This window comes from Pyrgilauda ruficollis, unplaced genomic scaffold, assembly GCF_017590135.1.
Source record: "Pyrgilauda ruficollis isolate IOZ18807 unplaced genomic scaffold, ASM1759013v1 scaffold14, whole genome shotgun sequence".
Taxonomy (NCBI): Eukaryota; Metazoa; Chordata; class Aves; order Passeriformes; family Passeridae; genus Pyrgilauda; species Pyrgilauda ruficollis.
The window spans coordinates 7704877-7723076 of record NW_024512543.1 but is presented as its reverse complement, the minus strand read 5'-3'; the positions used below and the strand labels follow the sequence as shown (position 1 = coordinate 7723076).

The following is an 18200-nucleotide window of genomic DNA, read 5'->3' as shown; positions in this document are numbered from 1 at the left end:
GGAAGGCGGAGGAAGGACGAGGAGCGCCGGGAAGGCGCCGCAGGCGGCCGAAGCCAGCGCGGTGTGGCAGCAGGAGCGCGCCCGCGGGGCCGGGGCCGGGGCGCCCGTGGGAACGCGCTCGGGGCGCGCCCACCCCTCGGGAAGGGCGCGCACGCGGAGCGGCCACCGGAGGCGCTGCCGCGCGGCCCCACGCGCGAGCGGCGTGTTCTCCCTCGCGCACGGCAGGGGGAGGGGCGGGAAGGGCGTGGCCGGCGGCACCCTGGGAGCGGAACTGCGTCGGCGGGCGGCTCCGGCCAATCGGCGGCGCGCCGCTGGCGGGGCGTCGCGAGGCAGCTGCTCCGCGCGGCCGCCGCCGGTGCCCGGTGGCTCCCGCGCTCCGCCCGCACGGCCGCGCTCCGGCACCGGCCTCGCGGGGGCGGGAGAGGAGCCAGGGGAAGGGGCAGGGAGCGTGCGCAGCGCACGTGATAGACCGCGGCGGCCAATGAGGACGGCAGGAGGTCGCGCGTGGCGGGCGAGGGCCGCGTGGGCCGGGGCGCAGCCGGGCGGCGCGCGGAGTCAGGTAAGAGCCGTCCGCCCCCCCCTCCTTCTCCTTGGAAGTTTTTCACTCGAGGTGGCGCGAGGCGTGCGCGCATCACGTGAGCGCGGCGGCCGCCCAATCACGCGCGCGCGCGCCGCCTGCCCGCGCGTTGCCGCCGCGCCCGCGTTTGAGGCGAGGGGGTCGCGCGGGGGACGGGAACGGGACCGGCGGCCGCTCGCTCCCCTCGCGCGCCCCCGCGCCGCTCTGTCCAGGGGTGCGAGCGGGCGGGACCCGGGGGCGCGGGCAGTGGGTAGCGGCCGGCGGTCACCTGACCGGAGGGGTTGTTTAAAGGGACCGAGCGGCATCCGGGCGCTCCAGCCGGGAAGGGTCGGGTGAGGCCCGGCCCTGGGCAGCTGCCGCTGCTCCCCGAGCCATCGCGCTCCCAGGCACCGGGCCCCGGTGGGGGCGTGGCCGGTGCGCTCGGCGCCACCCATGAGACAGGGCCGGGGTGCTGGAGAGCCTCTCCCGGGGAGCGGCCCCGGTGCCCCCTGGGTGCCAGCGGGCGGCACGTCGCGGGGGGCGGCCGCGGGGGCGCGCGGGGCAGCGGTCGTTGGCCGCCCTCGGTACCCCTCGGTACCCCTCGGTACCGTCCTGTTTGGAACTGCTCGTACTGAGCTGATGAGTTTAGAAGGGAGTCGAAGCGCGAAGGCGAGCTCATCGAGGGAGTAGCTAGGCACGAGGGCCAGCGGCTGTTTCAGCAGCCCGGGGAGATGAGTGGCTTCCCATTATACGGTTGGAGCATCTTGCCTGACTCATTAAGATGTCAAATCTTGCACAACAGTCACGCTGCCTTGCTCCCGACATAAACTGTGTGAGGGCATGGGCCGTCTGTAATCGCAGTTGATGGGATGGGCTGGAGCCCCGAAGATTTGAAGTTGCTGCAGACTGAAAACCAAGGGCGGTTTAAAGAAGAGGGTAGGCTGAAGCTTTGGTCTTGTCCTTGCAGGTGTTCTGCCTGATGCAGCTGCGGCACGCTTTCAGTGCCCTCGGGCACAGTGCCTTGTGAATCTGCACAGAGAACTGGAAAGGGAAGTTGATTCTGCTTGAAAAGTGTTCCCATAGGTGAGCATTTTTGTACATCTTTTTTGTAGGGAAAAACCCCATATTTCTTAGGTTTGGTGGAGATGGGCAGCACTCGTTCACTTGTGCATTTCATCTAACAGCAGATGGCTGTTAACCTCACCCGTTGCTGGCTCAGTATTGGTGCAGATGCTGTTGTGCCTGCCGTGGGGGAAAACGTGCAACTGGAGGAAACCACTTGTGAATAAACTTGTTTGGTTACCTTCCAGGAAAAAAAAAAAAAGGAAATTCTTTCTCTTTGACTGTAGGCCACTTCTTAATTTATACACAAATCCACTAGATCATTTATTAAGTTTGTGGTTGTTTTTAAAACCTTTTAAAACCTTAATTTTCTTAAGAAATGAGCAGTCCAAGACATTTTCCTTACAAACACAATGAAATAGGTCTCTGTCTAGTGGAGTGAGAAAGAACTCTTCTCTATGAGGAGGAGGCTGTTGTCTGTTTGCTGTTTCATAGACAGCAGAGGATCTCCAAAAAACACTGAGCCGTGGCATGTGCGTAGGGAGCAGTGCCATTAGCTGCAGCGCCAGCAGGGCTTTCCTCTTGTCTTATTCTTCCATAACTAAGGATGTGTTGGTTTGCTTTTTTTTAACCTTTCTTAATACTGAGTAACCTTAGAACAAAGACTCAAGTTTTGATGGAGTGGAGTTGCTCTCTTCTTTCCCCACAAAGATGGAATGTGCTTTCACTGTTGGATTTTGGCTAGTTTTAGTACCTGGAATAAATCCTTTGCTGAACTGGATAAGAATGCAGTGAGAATGATACGTGTGAGAAGGATGATGAAGGTATGTCATAAGAAGAAAGCAACCAGAAGAAAGCTCTTTTATTTTTTTTTTTTAATCAAACCCAAAACAGAAAGGCATTAAAGGAATGTGAACAGCATAAAAGAGAGAAAATGAACGGGAACTAGATAAAACCTATCTACAATAAAAATGCATTCTTTGTTCCAGTCACAATCTTCAGGAAAATCCAATTTGGAGAATGACAAGACTGTGACCCAGTTACTGTTAAATAAATTCTTGGGATGTTGGAATTCTGCTGTTTTGCTAACTCTCATACAGTGCTTTATGTTGATTTGGTGTGGGCTGCCTTACCACACCAAAGTCAATAAACAGTAATGAAGATGGATATAAACCTGGAACACATTGCCAACAGTCTGGACTTTAATTAGTGTCACTTTTTTTTTCCCCCTTACTTAAAAGGGGAATACAAGTTCCTTGGCAGTTCTAACATGCTGAGCCATTAGTGGCTCTGTAGCTATGAGTATTGCTATAAAATAACTGGATGAGTAGGATAGTCCTGAGCTCAGGACTATTTGCCTCATTTTTCTTTTCTTCTATGATGTGGACAAGATCCCCAGCTGAAGATTCATGTATGTGATAAATGTTCCTCATGATGGCCATAAAGGGATTGAAATTCATCAAAATGATGCTATTCCTGCTGACTATGTCTGGTTTCTGCCAGTATTGCATGGCAAAAAGCCTAAAGCATTGCTTTATTGTTTTATTTTGTGATTTTTGGTAGTTGAAATAATATGTTAAAAAATACAGCATTCATTGAATGTATGAGTAATGGGCATATCAGTGACTGATGAAATATGAGAAGTAATGTAAAATACATTAACCTAAATATAACATGTTGTATACATGTTAAAAAAGATAAAAAAGAGCATTTATTATTAGTTAACTTTCGCTTTTCCCCCTGGCCTCTCACCAGTGGTTCATTCTTAACAGAAATCACAGAATCATTTAGGTTGGAAAAGACCTCTGAAATCATGGAATCCAACCTTTGACCCATCACCACCTGTCATCTAGACCATGGCACTGAGTGCCACATCCAGTTGGGTGCGTTTCCATTTTGCAATCTTCAGTGTTTGGGAAGTGTTTCCCAAAAGTTCAGGTAACTCTTGAGAAATGTAAAATACTGTACATTGTATGTTGCAGGATTAATGCTGTTTGACAAACTACTGACTTTATGGGGAGCTGGAAGTTCGGACTCTATGGCATGGTATGGCTGTTGGAGAGGGGAAGCAGGAGTTTCTCTCTTTCCTCCACCCTCCCAGGTATGTGCCTTCTTCCTCCAAAAGTAGCTGCTGCTCTTGCAGGCGTGTAGCTCTCAGTTGGTGAAACACTTTCTGAACTACCACCTATTCATCCTGCAATAGTCGGGACTCTTGAGTGTGATGTGAATTTGGTGTTAGTATAAAGCAAAGCTCTGGGCTGAAAGCTGGCAGTGCACAAGCTGTGTCAGACTTTTTGTGGGCATAAGTGCTTTCTGACTGCAGCTGTAGCATGTGTTTCTGCATGCTTGCATCAGCAAGAAAGCTAAAAAACGTTTTAAAAATGTCTGAAAAACATTTTTTCCTGCAACAGTCCATTTCTTTCAATTTTTTTTTTCTTAATCTCACTTTTTGTCTAGATTCTGCCACCACTTTTGTCTTTTATCTTCTTGGCACTGAAATATATTTCTTCACTAAAGCTAAGAAAATAATTTAAGCAAGTTTCCTATCAAAAATAACATTAGGTAAACTTTTCCTAAAGCAAATTTGCCCTGGTTCTGTTGCTTAAGGACAGAGGTCTGGAGCTGACATAGATGCTGCTAATTACTAGAGACATCTGTGTACAGCAAAAATTAAGCTCTGGGAGACTGCTGCTGGTCTGGAGAAGGAGTTGGAGGCCAGTGGGGCTGGTTATGGCATAGAAAATGGAACTAGATACCTTTCTGTATGCAGTTTATTCCAGAGTTTATGTTGGATTAAGAGAATTTCCTGTGGATTGCTACTGTTAATCATTCTCCAAAGTGGCAAAACGTTATCTAAAGAAAGAGTGTTTTTTGTATTTTAACTCTTCCAGTGTGCATATTGCTCAACCGTTCCGGCTGTAACATCACTAGGTTTTCAGCTCTTTAAATGCTTGTGGATTTTGGTTAATGTCCAAAACGTGGGATTTTTGAGCCCAGTCAGGGCTGTCTGGTTGTAGTTAGTGGTAAACTTTAGACTGCTGTAATAAACTGCTGACCGCTGCTGTGGGTGTGTGACACTGGCACAGCTGGTTTTGATAGCTGTTGTTTCCAGGTCATGAGTGTAGTTTCAGCTAGTGCTTGCTTTTAGCAAGTGAATTTAAGAGCTGAAAGCCTCCCTTATGCTCCAGTAATGCTCCTGTAGTAGTGTCTTTCACACTGTGCTCTGTGACAGAAATGTCCTGTCATGTATCTGCTTGTGTTGTAGCAATCTTTGTATTCAGGGGATTGTTAACAAAAAAATGTAATCGAGGCCTCTTGTGTGTTTTTCACAAGTTGGCAGCTGTTCTGTTTCGCCTAACTATGTATAGTTACATGTGTGTACACTCTACAAGGTGTGTTGTTCTCCTACATATACATCTCCAGTGAAGCCTGGGACCTGTGACCCTCCAGTTCCTGCTTTGTTACTGAATCTTTACCACCGGTTAAACATAAGAATGGCTGAAGAACAGTTTGTTGCTGCAGCTCTAACAGTCACAGTTTCTTATTAGTTGTGGCAGGTAGGCTTGAAGGGGTGCTTTATAGCGCCATGTAGGCGTTGCTGAAAACAGGAGTGTGATTTACTGGGTGCTGACATGCAGCTTGTAAAAACTGTAGTTCATACCTTCAAGGGAATATGCCTGAAAGAAGCATTTGGGGGAAGAGTGTATGTCTTGGTTGTGAACTCGAGCATTTCAAATACCTTATAGTAGCCAGTAATGGGATGGTTGTAACTCCCTCTGATCAGGGATTCAGTAGGTGCAAGCCAGTTCAATTCTGTGCTGCCAGTTCATGTTTAGCACAAACAAGTTCTTAGAACTGGTGTTCATAGTGATCTAAATGAGATGATGTTCTTTAGTGCAGCACTGCTGTTTCTTGTCAGCTTTAAGCTGCTTAGAACTGGATTACTTAAGCTGGTGGGAGTCTGTAGTGCTGCTGTGAGTTCTGCTGATGAATCTGTTCTCTTGATGAACCAGGGGTTCAGTTGTGGTGCAGGCAAGCATTTCTACCTGCTTTAGTAAAATTGTAGCAAAATCTCTGGCAATGTCAACAGTCTCTGGTTTGTTTCTTTTATCATGACTGGAACATGTGGCTTTTGGGCCGTGAACATGGGGCACTGTCTGTTCTTTAGTTCTGTGTCTGTTCTATTGTCAGTTGTACAAATTACTCTCTTGTTGAAAAAAACCCCACTTATTTCTGTATTGTCATTGTTCAAAAGCAAACTGTTTAATACAAAGTAGCATCTCTATCCTGTGGCCCTAAAACTTGATGACTGCTCCACAGAATATGTGATGACTGCAGGTATAAAATGACTGTCCCTGAAATTGGTGTAATTATTTCTGACTGGATTTGTTACAGGAAAAATACTATGCTGGGTCCAACACCTTGAGGCTGTTGTAGCTCTATGCCCCAAATATGACCAGTAATAAAGCTGAAAATATACTGCTGGTAGCTACAAGCCCATAGAACATATGCATACATGACATTTATGTGTAAACATGTCTGGCCACACCAATCAGGTAGACACAGCAGAGACAGCCATATCCTGCTCCCTTCCCTGTCTGAGCAGGAGGAGGTCATACACGTACATGTGTGTGTATATATCTACATATATATATATATTTGTATGTGTGGTAGATATCCTTCAGCAGCAGTTTAGACACTGTTGGTTCCTGAATCCCAGTCTCCCTGGTTGCTGGCATGTGGACACAGCAGCTCCTGAGGCCACAGCAGTGCCCTGCTCATGTATCAGCCCTCCACCCACAAGACCCTGCCCGTTAGAGACAGAGGTGTGCGTACACACAGAGCTGGTGGCATTCCTCTGGGCCTCCATACAGACCCTTCTCTATTAATGCTTTGATGCATGTTTGTCAAGTCTCTTAGAAATGTATTTTCCTTAGTTCTGTGCTTCTGAGATAATTTCCTGTAGCATAAACTTACGTTGCCAAGAAACCTCCACAGGGGTGCTGACCTTTTGTAATGTTGCTCTTCTTCTGCCCGTTTTCAAATAAGACAAAAAAACCACAACAGATTGAGGAGCAGTCCTGACAAAGTTACAGTTTGTGGTAGGCAATGGTCAGTGCAAAATTTGGGAGTATGGGTGAGCCTGGACCTTGATGTCACTACACTAACTGATGTCTTTACCTTCTAGCACCATGTGTAAGGCTCTTTTGTTTCATAGTGGGTAGATATGGTGTTGTAAAATAAATAACCTTAATGAGAAAAAGGGTGGGATGGAGGGCTTCATGGAGGTGTTTTTGCCTGCAGCTGTGATGCATTTTGGTGTGAATTCCCTTAACGTTCAGAATTCTGTTTTAGTGGGCTTATTGTCAGAAGTGCCAGGTTTATAACATGTAATTAATTCCCTTGGCGTCTGTGAACGCCTGCCAGGCTGGGCATGGGGTGGCAACTGCGCGGCGCCGTTCTGCGGGCGGGGGAGCTCTGTCGAGGCCGAGCCCGGGCTGCGCTGAGCCCGGGCTCTCCGTTTGTCAGCGGGTCGGTAACACCGCCCAGGGCCCGGCTCAGGGGGGCGGTGTGACAGGTCTGTGTCTGCCCTCCCAGAGGCACCGCAGCTGCGGCGGGCAGTCTGCGCCGCGCTTTGGCCGAGCTAGCTCAGACGATGGAAATACCGCTGACTGCGTTGCTTCCTCAGCCGAGGGTTTCCGCGGGAGGTGGACGGTTCCTGCGGGCGGCAGCGCTGCGAAGTGTGGAGAGGCGCGGTGCGCGTTGCCGGCGCAGAGAGCGGTGCTCCTTTCCCGGAGGAGGCGGCCGCCGCCCTGGGCACGGGGATGGCGGGGCGGCGCAGGCCCGCCGGGGGGCGCTGTGCGCCGCGGGCCTCGCGCGCACTCCTGGCTGGCAGGGAGGCGGAGCCGCGCGACCGGAGCTCCGGGGCCTTCGACGGCCGCCGGTGCGCGAGCGATGCGCGCGCGCGCCCGTTCGAGAAGCTTCCCCGCGCGCGCGGCGCTGCGCGGGCCGAGCCGGGCCGGGCACCGGGCCCTGCGCTCGGCGCGGGCACGTGACGGGCAGGCGGGAGGGAGGGGGATGCCGGCCCGCTGCGCGCCTGCGCGCGCTGCGGCGCCATGACGTCAGCACGGTGCGCACGCACGTTGTCCCCAGCTGGCGGACACACGGTCCGCGTGAGAAAGGAAGCGGGAGGCCGCGCGCGCTTCGCGCACGGTAACGACCGGGGAGCGGGGCCGCGCCGGGAGCAGCGGCCGCGTCGCGCGCGAACCCCGCGCGCCTCTGCGCGCGCCCTCCGCCTGCCGCCCGAACTGCGAAAATTGACACCAGGCGCGGGCACGGGGCAGCCCCGGGGCTCGCGCGCCGCCGTCGCTCCCCTTCCCACGGTGCCTCCCGGTGCCCGCCCCGGAGCGCCGTGCGCGGAGCCGCGTCTCGGTCGCCGCGTGGGGAATTGGGTTGGTTTGTTTATTTGAGAAGGACGCTTTCGCGTCTGATTGTCGTCCTGCTTTTGGCGGGTCTTAGTGCGCCTTGTGAGTGGTTTCGGCTGCTGCACCCTGCTTGGACTCTGCTTCTCAAATACAAGGTCTCTGTGTAGAGAGCGGAAATCTGACACTGTTCAGAACTTCAGCTTCCACAAATACACGTGTTTCCCCTGAAATACTGCATTAGAGTCTATGTGCTATAGTAAAACAGGCTCCTGTGTGTCACCAAATGTAATAAAATATATGAAATTGTTTTCTGGTAACAGACTGTGCTAGTGCTGAAATAACATAGATTTTGATTACTCTAATTGCCCATAATCACATTTTAACCACGCACGTCTTAGACTGACTTGATACTGTGCGTGGTGCTTGTGATAGAAATAGCTACTGCAGTACGACATAAGAACTTTGAGTGTTGGAGAACAGAAACTGTTACTCTGTAGGTCTTTATATGCATAGAACTTCTGCTGAATGCATGGTTGTTGAGCTTTTTTTGTAATTTTTTTTTCCGGTATGTCTTTAGTAAGATAATTTAGTCAAATAAATTTAAAGGAATCAAGTAAATGTAAAGCTGCAGGCATTCTGCATACGTTAAACCAGATCTGAAACCACTTTGATGGTGTGTTTCCTTTATGAGCCAGTAGAGTTTTGGTGCATACTGCACAGCATTAATGTGAACTCACTTTGTAGCTGTATGTTTACTATACATATAAATGTGTTACATGTGTATATGTAAAGTAAGTTGGTGGAAAATCATGTAGAACTTATGTGGTTCCTTTTTCACCACTCTGTATATCTGAGATTTATTTCTGTTCTTATAGGTGAATATGAAAACACTCGTTTCTTGGGGATAACCTTTTGCATTGCTGGGACTTGAGGTGTAATCTACTGAAAAAGCAGAGCAGTATACTTGAATTCATTTTGTATTCTGGACTCTGTTAAGGGGTCCTCAGTGGGTAGGTGGTTATGGGTATGTTTGTGGGGAAGAATTTCCTCTGCAAAGTTAAACTGAAAACCAGACCTTGTAACTTCACAGGTATCAAAACCTGTGCAGAACAGTTTTGGTTTATTTCCTCCAATTTAAGTTTTACATTACGTTTTAGAGTGTGATGTGTAAGGGGTAGAAATGGATCTCTCATATTTCCTAGCTGTTAAGAACATTTATCATGTAAATGATAAATGGGGTATAAATTGTCTCTTGAGCTTTGAGGTCATTTGCCACGTGCATGTGACAGCTTGTTAGCACAGAGGGGTTTTTCCTCCTACAGTACCCCAGTCCTAACAATACAAAGATGTCTTATTAAATATCTAGTTCATTTAAAACTTGTGAATTAAGAGTTAATTCTCTTGAAAGAGATATGGTTGTTTTCTAATCCATAGAATTATAGAATTGTTTTGATTGGAAGGGACCTTAAGGGACATCTAGATCCAGCCTTCCTGCCATGGACAGGGAGACCTTCTGCTAGACCAGGTTGCTAAAAACCCCATCTCCAGCCTGGTGTTGAACACTTCCAGTGTTGAGGCATCCAAAGTTTCTCTGGGTAACCTGTTTCAGTGCCTAACCACCCTTGTAATAAAGAATTTCTTCCTAACATCCAATCTAAATTTCTGTCTTTCATTTGAAGCCATTTCCCCTTTTTCTATTGCTGCCTTTGTAAAGGTCACTCTCCAGATTTGTTGTAGGTCGCCTTTAGGTGCTGAAAGGCTGCAATTATTATGTCTCCCCAGAGCCTCTTCCAGGCTGTACAATCCAACTGTCTCAGCCTGTCTTCACAGGAGAGGTGTTCAATCCTTCTCAACATCTTTGTGCCCTGTCTGTAGACTTGCTCCAAGAGGTCTGTGTCCTTCCTGTGCTGGAGACCCCAGAGCTGGATGCAGCACTCCAGGCGGGGTCTCAGCAGAGCAGAGGAGCAGAATCCCATCCCTTGCCCTGCTGGCCATGCTGCTTTGGATGCAACGCAGGATGTAATTGGTTTGCTGGACTGCAAGTGGCATGGGTGGGTTGTGTCCAGCCTCTCACCCACCAGCACCCCCAGCCCTTCTCAGCAGGACTACTCAATTTCTTCGTCCCCCAGCCTGTGGTTGATACTTGGGGTTGCCCCAAGTCAGGTGTATCACTTTGTGCTTGGACTTGTCAAATCTCTCATCAAGCTTATCCAGGTCCTTTTGGACATTCAGGCAGGTTAGCTTTGCTTACCTTGCCGGTACGGACCCATGAGGGACACCACTTGTGAACTGTTGATCACTACCCTCTGGATGGGACCATTGTACCAGTTTCCTGTCCACGGAACAGACCACCCATCAGATCCATTTCTCTCCAATTTAGAGAGAAGGAGGACTGTTTCAAAGGCTTTATGGCTGTCCGGAGAGATAACATCAGTAACTCTTCCACTGAACTCACTGTTGTAGAAAGCCACTGGGTTGGTCGGGCAGGACTTGTTCTTGGTGAAACTGTGCTGGCAAATCACCTTTGTTCTCTATGCACCTTAACATCGCTTCTAGGAGGATCTGTTCCATGATCTTCCCAGTCACAGAGGTGTGGTTGACAGGTCATTAGTTCCCAGAATACTACTGTCTACTCTTTTTTAAAAAATGGGTGCAGTATTTCCCTTTTGCAGTCACCTGGGACTTCACCAGACTGCCACAAATTCTTGAATATTAGGGAAAGTGGCTTGGCACATCAGCCAGTTCCCTCAGGACTCTGGTATGCATCTCAGCTTCTGATCTCCACCTCCCACCAACTAGGTATTTGATATAAGAATAAATAATTTTTTGTCAGTGTTGTGTTCCACATGCAATAAGGATCAAAATACAAACATCTGGATGTGGAAATAGGATTTCTGTGTTACCAGAAGTGCATATTATAAATTTTCACATAGAAAAATATACAGGATATTTGAAAAATGAACTAGTTTATGATCTTTTGTTACAGTGTTGACATAATCCTTAACCTGGGAGGTAGACACACAGAAGTGGAATTGTGTATATACAGATAAAAGTAACTTCTTTAGTTCCCTAAACAGTGATTATGCTAATCATAACAGTACAAATGTTTTCTTGTTTGGTTTAAATTATTTCCCTAATTGAGAAGATAAAGGAAGCTAAGGCTGCCAATGCTTCACATTCATCCATTTAATCTTAGCTGACTGGTCTTTTGGGGGTTAGTTTGTGTCTTTTTCCAGAGCTTATCCATTTGAAGTATTGTGTCCTTTCTTTTTCTCTCTGCCCTTGACAGACAGTTAGAAATTGCTGGGGCATGTAAGCAAAGAAATTCCAAACACACAAACTTTGACAATTTCAATAAAGAAATTAAGAGAAAATGTTTTTAACTATTCTTTTTTGTTTCCTCCTCTAAATTTTTGACAAGTTGTAGACCTCAGGGAACTCTTTCTTTCTGGCAGGACTTTTGTCTTTGTGTCAGAAATATGCTATTTGCTCTCCTGAAAACTTTTGCATGTTGTGCCTGATGTTAAGTGAATGATCTGCAGACTAGAGGGAGTGTCTGAACAAAGTGCTTAGAAATACCAAGCAAAGCAAGGAGTTCTGTTGGGGCAAACCCTGTATGGAAAAGCAATTTAAAGGTGTCATAGCCCCCATGTCTATAAGGTCAAAATTGTATACACACATGCAAACTTGATTTGTTACACCCTGGTTGTGCTGTTTTATGGTACTGCTTATCTTTTAAGTTTATAATGTGGAGAGCTATTGCAAAAAGGATGTCTCATGCTACTTAATTACTTTCTTAGACTGTATTGGAATAATTTTAGTAATAAATGTGTTTTCCTTTTCTTCCAGAATGGTGAACACACGTAGAAGATTATCAGAACTCTGTAGAATTGGCATTTGGTTTGAGAGCTTGTGAAAGTGCTCATCATGGAGAAACAGCAGATTGTCTTGGCTAGCCGGGACGGAGGGACTGTGTCTGGTGCAGCGCCTGCTTTCTTTGTCATCTTGAAACAACAGCAGGGAAATGGAAAAGCTGACCAAGGAATCCTAGTAGCAAACCGTGATGCTTGTGCTCTCGCCAGCAGTGTATCAACTCCAGTCAAACCCAGAGTCAAGACCTGCCTCCCAGCTGACTGTGTCTCAGGGGGCATCACTGTCACCCTAGATAACAACAGCATGTGGAATGAATTCTACCATCGCAACACAGAGATGATCCTGACGAAGCAGGGCAGGCGGATGTTTCCGTACTGCCGATACTGGATCACAGGGCTGAATTCCAGTCAGAAGTACATCCTAGTCATGGACATATCCCCCGTGGACAACCACCGATACAAATGGAATGGCCGTTGGTGGGAGCCCAGTGGGAAGGCAGAACCACATGTTCTAGGACGAGTGTTTATTCATCCAGAATCCCCTTCCACTGGTCAGTTCTGGATGCACCAGCCAGTATCCTTCTACAAGCTTAAACTTACCAACAATACCCTGGACCAGGAGGGTCATATAATTCTGCATTCTATGCACCGATATCTGCCACGACTTCACTTGGTGCCTGCAAACAAAGCCACAGAAGTCATTCAGCTGAACGGCCCTGATGTCCATACATTTACCTTTCCACAGACAGAGTTCTTTGCAGTTACAGCCTACCAGAACATCCAGATTACCCAGCTGAAAATAGATTACAATCCTTTCGCTAAAGGGTTCAGAGATGATGGGCTGAATAGTCGGCCTCAGCGTGATGTGAAACAGAACAACAACTTAGAATTGGAAGGAGGTGGTGATGTTTTTAGCACTCCTGGCTTTTGTGGTCACCCTGCTGAAGCTGATGCATTAGATGTGCATCAGAGAAGTTTAGATTCCTCATTCATTAGTCAAAATCCATCAGACACTGAGCTGGATAAAGAGTCCTTTAATGCTGAAGGAGACTTCTTGGGTCTCCTGGACAGTGACCTGTCTTCAGGTGTTATGCCAAAGCTAAAACAAGAAGTCTCTGAAAGGTGGGTTAACACTGCATTTTCAGTACAACCGGTGGTTAATTGGGATGTTTTGTGATTAAATAACAGGATGGTCAGTGTAGAGGCTTGCAGCTAAAGGTTGCATGACCTGAAATGGCAGAACAGTTAGTATTACTAAAAGCTTTTCTTTGCTCAGTCATGGTATCAGTTTTGACTTTCTGAGGTGTCTGGAGAATGCAAGAGTTCAGTATTGTTTTCTGTGTTGCTTTAGTTCATTGTTGAGAAGCATTGAGGGATTTCTCTTAACCCTCTTAGCATTTTAGAAGACTAAATTAATTTTTTCAGAGTTTCAGGCAGAGCACATTGCAGTCATCAAAACGCTGCCTTTGCTTTTAGGATTGCTCACCACATTGACATGCTGTCTATCTATAGCTTCAGTTTTCATTAGTGAAAGTGAATGGTGTGTGGGTATTTGGGTTGCATGTGTGTAGGGATTGCTGCAAGGCAGTTGTAATTGGCAGCCAGCCACTGTTTTGTCAATAACTGCTTGGTGTGAATTCTTTTATTCCACAAAGAAGTGTGAGGTAGCCTGCCTGTTGGTAGTCAGTTGCCTCATATTTGCTCTGAGGTGAGGGAAGTACTTCAGAACAACTTGGTTTTTCTAAAGCCAGCCTGGCAAAACCTATTGTTTTACTGCACTTTTGCTTAGTTTTGAAAATCCAAGCAGTAGTGCGGAGCAGTGAATAGTTAATGTCTATGTAGAGATACTTGGAATGAGAAGAAATCATTTTAAAAAACGTAGAGGTTTCTTTTCTGCCATGTTGGTTCATGTCAGTTTGTTAATACCAGGCTTAATCTGCCAAAGATTTAGTGACTAAAGCAGCCTTTGTAGACCAGTACACCAGAAAATTATTTAACTGCAGGATATCAGGATGATGTTAATGGTTAATGGTGAAATTGGAGGTCAGTCCTTATTGGAGAAAAGTTATATTTATGATGTAGTAATACAAAGGCTGTATTACTATACAACTGCAGTGTGTTTTAGAGAGGACAGAGGTTTCCTCTGTTTTTCTGTCTTGCAAGAAGGATCTCTTTGCCTTTTGAGCAACTGAAAAACTTTAAATTATAAAGTTATTCACACTTTGACACTTTATTTAATTTATTTGTAGTAATTCTTAAGAGTACTAGAATTGTTTGGAGATTTAGAGTGCCCAAACCTTTCTTTTGCAGTATTTTCATGTGTCAGTCTGTTAGAAAAAAGGTCTTCTAGACTTTGTTCTCAAAAAATGCTGTTCTAACCCAACTTAAATACTGAAAATACACCTATTACAGAAAATATGGGCTTTTTTTAGTTCCTAAGGGCATGGAGAAAAGTTTAGATAAGTTTGCATGTTTGAAGTAAAACTCAGAAAATAATTGACAGCTTTATTTTGCTTTCATAGTGGTACTCATTTGCCTGGAGAGGGTCATTGAAGCAGATTTAGTTGAGAATTGTTTATTCCCAAGGGATAAAAAATGTTTTAAGGACTCAGGGACCTTCCTTAAAAATAGGTGATGTGAATTGGCAGATATAATTTCTTTTGGTCCAGAGCGTGTTAGATTCCTTCTCTGGTCAAGGCAGGTGATCTCTGAAATATGCTGAAACCTGTGCAGACTAGAAAAGACTGCAAAGTTTTTGTTGTCTGGTTTGGAAGCACCTGTCATTGATGAATAAATGTTACCACTGTCCTAGAACCACTTTACAGCATTGGCCAGCTTTTTGTTACGTTTTTGTAATACGTGTGAAAAAGTCAAATTCTTTACTTGGAAAGAGAAAATTGATCTTATCCAAGAAATGGCAAAACTGTCTTCGTAAGTGCTGGAGTTTTCCAGAACATTAGTTCTCCTCCTTTATTCTGATCTGTTCACAGTGTTTCCATGCCATACAGTTGAGTTTCACTTGTCAGCTTTCAAGGACAACACTGAGAGTATGACATTTTTCTTAATCAAACCAAACACATTAATATTTACATATTAATGAAGACTGGGAAGTTGTGGTTTTTTTGTTTGTTTGGGGTATTTTGTTGTGTTGTTTTTTTGGGGTTTTTTCATGTGTTTTTTGTTTGTTTTGTTTTGTTTTTTGTTTTCGTGGTAGGCAAGCTCTTAGCAGGTAGTACTTGATAGGCACTATCTTGCATTTAGGCAGGGTAGTGATTTCTGCTGAGCTTAGATTTGAGAAGCAAGTTGGGAACTGCTACCTCTCAGATAATCCTCTGCAAAAGAAGTGTGGATTTCCTAGTGCTGTTGGGGGTGATACTTCCCACCCATACTCAATTCTTCTGACATTTTTGATAATAGCACCATGTAAAAGCTTGCATATATACCTAAGAGTAATTTTAATCCTGAGTTATTAGAGGACTTCAGGAATAAAGGACTGTTTTCTTTATCCAAGGTACTATGTGGGTTTTTTCCTTCTGCTTCTGTGGCCTGATAGTATGTTTAGTTTAATTAGGTGTGTTGTAAAGAAAAAAAGTGTTTGAGTTGTGGATACTTCAGTAGAAATGCTTATCCCTGGATGTACTCAGATGTTTAGGCCATGGAACAAACAAACTTTACTGGTTCTTAAGTTTTACAAGCTTAGGTACTTTCCTCCTCCTTTCCGAGGTCTTTTGAATTTCCTCCTTCAAGAATAAAAAATCTGTGGGATTTTTAATGCTCCATTAGTCTTGTTATTCTAATTTAGTTGTCTTGTGTTTAGTCTTGGTAGTTTGAGGTTTTTTCCTTTCTTGCCTTTCTTTTGGGGGAGAAAGGCAAGTGATTATCCTTCAAACCTCTGCCATAGATTGCTAGATTAATTCCACAAGAAATCAGATTCCCCCTCCAACTCCTTCCCAGTGTATTTTAAAATGATGTACCAAAAAAAAATTATATATCTTGGTACTTTCAAAAAATGAGCATCTTAATGTTTTTAATCTGGAAAAAGCCAAAAGGCAGTCTCTCTGCCTTTGTTGTTAATTGCAAGGGTGCCAAATAAATTACTTGGGCTATAAGAAAGTTGGTTTAAATATGCACTATTCCATATCAGGTAAAGAAAGAGCTTGTTAAGATACTATTTCACCATTTTTACTTGATCTCGGATTGAAGATTTTGAGAGGACAAACTTCCTTGATTCACCTTTCCATAATTAGAGGAGGAGAAGTTTCTGTGACTGCTTAATGTTGCATGTAACTTCAGAAATTAAGGCCAGATGAAATTGCTTCAGTGCTTAAAAGTAATTTTTTTATTCTTTGAGAATTTGGTTATTGAATCAAAATTTTAAAACAGGATTTTGTGCAAATTCTTCATCTTCTCATGCATATACATGCATGGGTCATACCTCACTCTTGTCACCACCTGCCTTATGGTTGCATTATCTGGAATAAAACAATATTTGGGTCTAGAAGTTTCAGTTTTACAGCAGGGCTTTTTAGTTCCAGATCCTAAATAGAATCAAATAGAAATTCTGGCCTGCAAGTTTGCTAGGGTTTTTGCCTTTTGATTTTTAAGAATTTTAAAGTAGCAGAGCAGATGAGTCTTAATAATATTCACTTTAATTGTGGATGAGCTGTGCTGAATCAAGCTCTTAGCTTAGTATTGTGGCAGGATTTTCAGCTGCCAGTAACTTACTAGTAGTCCTTTCTTTCACAGTAACTCACTGACCAAGAAAGGCTTTTTAATCTTACATTTCACATTATTAATTACATGAAAGATAGAAAATTTCTAATAGAAAGCTCATTGTCTGGAGAAAACAGTAGACAAAACAGACTGGTACTCCAGTCTCCTGCTGCCTGCTGTTCCCTCAGGAGTCATGTTTTTGCTTTAAGCTTAATGCTGGTTACTTACTGTCTTTAGGAGTTGCAACACATTTTCTAGGTAGCTTCTCTTTAGATTTTTATATGTAAATATATACATTTGTATCTTGACTGTGAGGTCCCTTTTTAATCCTGCATTGTTTTTTTATAAAAGGAATACTCCCAGCTCCATGTTGTGATTCTTGTGTGTCCCAGCTCATCTCCCTGAAGTATGTCCTCAGTCTACACAAGAAGGAAGCAGCTTCTTCTTCCACTTCTTTTTCCCTTTCTCAGTCCCAGCTGTGGGTTCAGCTGGGCTTAGCACTTCTTTAAAGGGGTAGGGATGGATAATATTAATGATAAAATAGACACACACACACACACATATATATATGCTTCCAGTATATGTAAAGCAGTATTTACTCTCTATATAATATATTAGTACTACAATTAAATTAAATTTTACTTGAAATTGTTGTCATCAACAAAAAAATTTACTCAATAACATTTTAATAACACAAAGTTGACAATAATAATTTAATTAAATTATACATAGTGTACCATATAATAAGTGTAAAGGTATTATTGGAATACTATGTGATATGTTGAGTAATTAAGTTCTGACTTTTTTTTCTGAGTTTTATTCTGGATATGAGTTTCTGGCTTCATACCTGAGCAGTTTTGTCTTATGACAAGGAGCCAGGTTGTGATACGCTAAAGAAAACTGATGACTGTAGTTCTTTGACTGTGTCTGGCCCTCAAAGAAGCCCATTATGAGCTGCCTGTACTGTTAGTCTTCAGTATCTAATGCATGGTATTTTTAATTCTGGTTAAGTTAGGATTCAGACCTAGTGGAAAATGCAGCAGAATTCAGTAGGATATTAGTATTCTGTAGGTGTTCAAACAACAGTTGAATTTAGGAATTGTCTGTATGTGGCTTCAGGGTGTGTTAACTAAAATTTTGGTGCTTTAAGGGCTCACTTGGCTTCTTATTTGCAAGCACAATGGCTTTAGTGTCTTAACGACATACACAACAAACTAAGGCCAGTTCTGAGCATTTCAAATATGACAGCTTAGCTTGAGTTCATGTTGAGTAAAAGAGGAAAATGTGCAAATGTCACCCTGATATTAGTAGGGAAGGAAGTTGTGCTGCTGCCTTCAGATAAGAAGTTGGATTGTTCTTAATAATGACAATTTCTTGGGGTTTCTTGAGTAGTTCTAAAAATGTACGCTTGTAAATATCAGCTTATTTAGCAGACTTATATCTGGGAGCATTTTAGAAGCTTTTTATATTATAACCTGTAATTATGGGAGGTGGTACAATTTTGGTTAAGCAGATTTGATAAAATAAAAATCTTAAGTGGTATTTTGGTTTTGTCCCCTCTCTTCCACCCCA

The 18200-nt window shown here is 44.6% G+C and overlaps 1 protein-coding gene across 9 annotated transcripts in view; it reads left to right on the top strand.

Annotated features, from left to right (window-relative positions):
- The first annotated feature begins 314 nt into the window (after positions 1 to 314).
- The window catches only part of MGA (MAX dimerization protein MGA), a 59927-nt gene continuing 42041 nt past the window's right edge, over positions 315 to 18200 (top strand). For 6 of the 9 annotated variants that reach the window (XM_041459737.1, XM_041459734.1, XM_041459736.1 and 3 more), the window contains exons 1-4: positions 315 to 559; positions 1524 to 1639; positions 3601 to 3719; positions 11893 to 13037. In XM_041459737.1, coding sequence (XP_041315671.1) covers positions 11971 to 13037 — 1067 coding nt within the window. In that variant the 5' untranslated portion in view covers positions 315 to 559; positions 1524 to 1639; positions 3601 to 3719; positions 11893 to 11970. Of the gene's footprint in view, positions 560 to 1523; positions 1640 to 3390; positions 3502 to 3600; positions 3720 to 7745; positions 7832 to 7974; positions 9054 to 11892; positions 13038 to 18200 lie in introns of those variants that run through there. The other 3 variants (XM_041459729.1, XM_041459730.1, XM_041459731.1) reach the window with 3 other exon arrangements.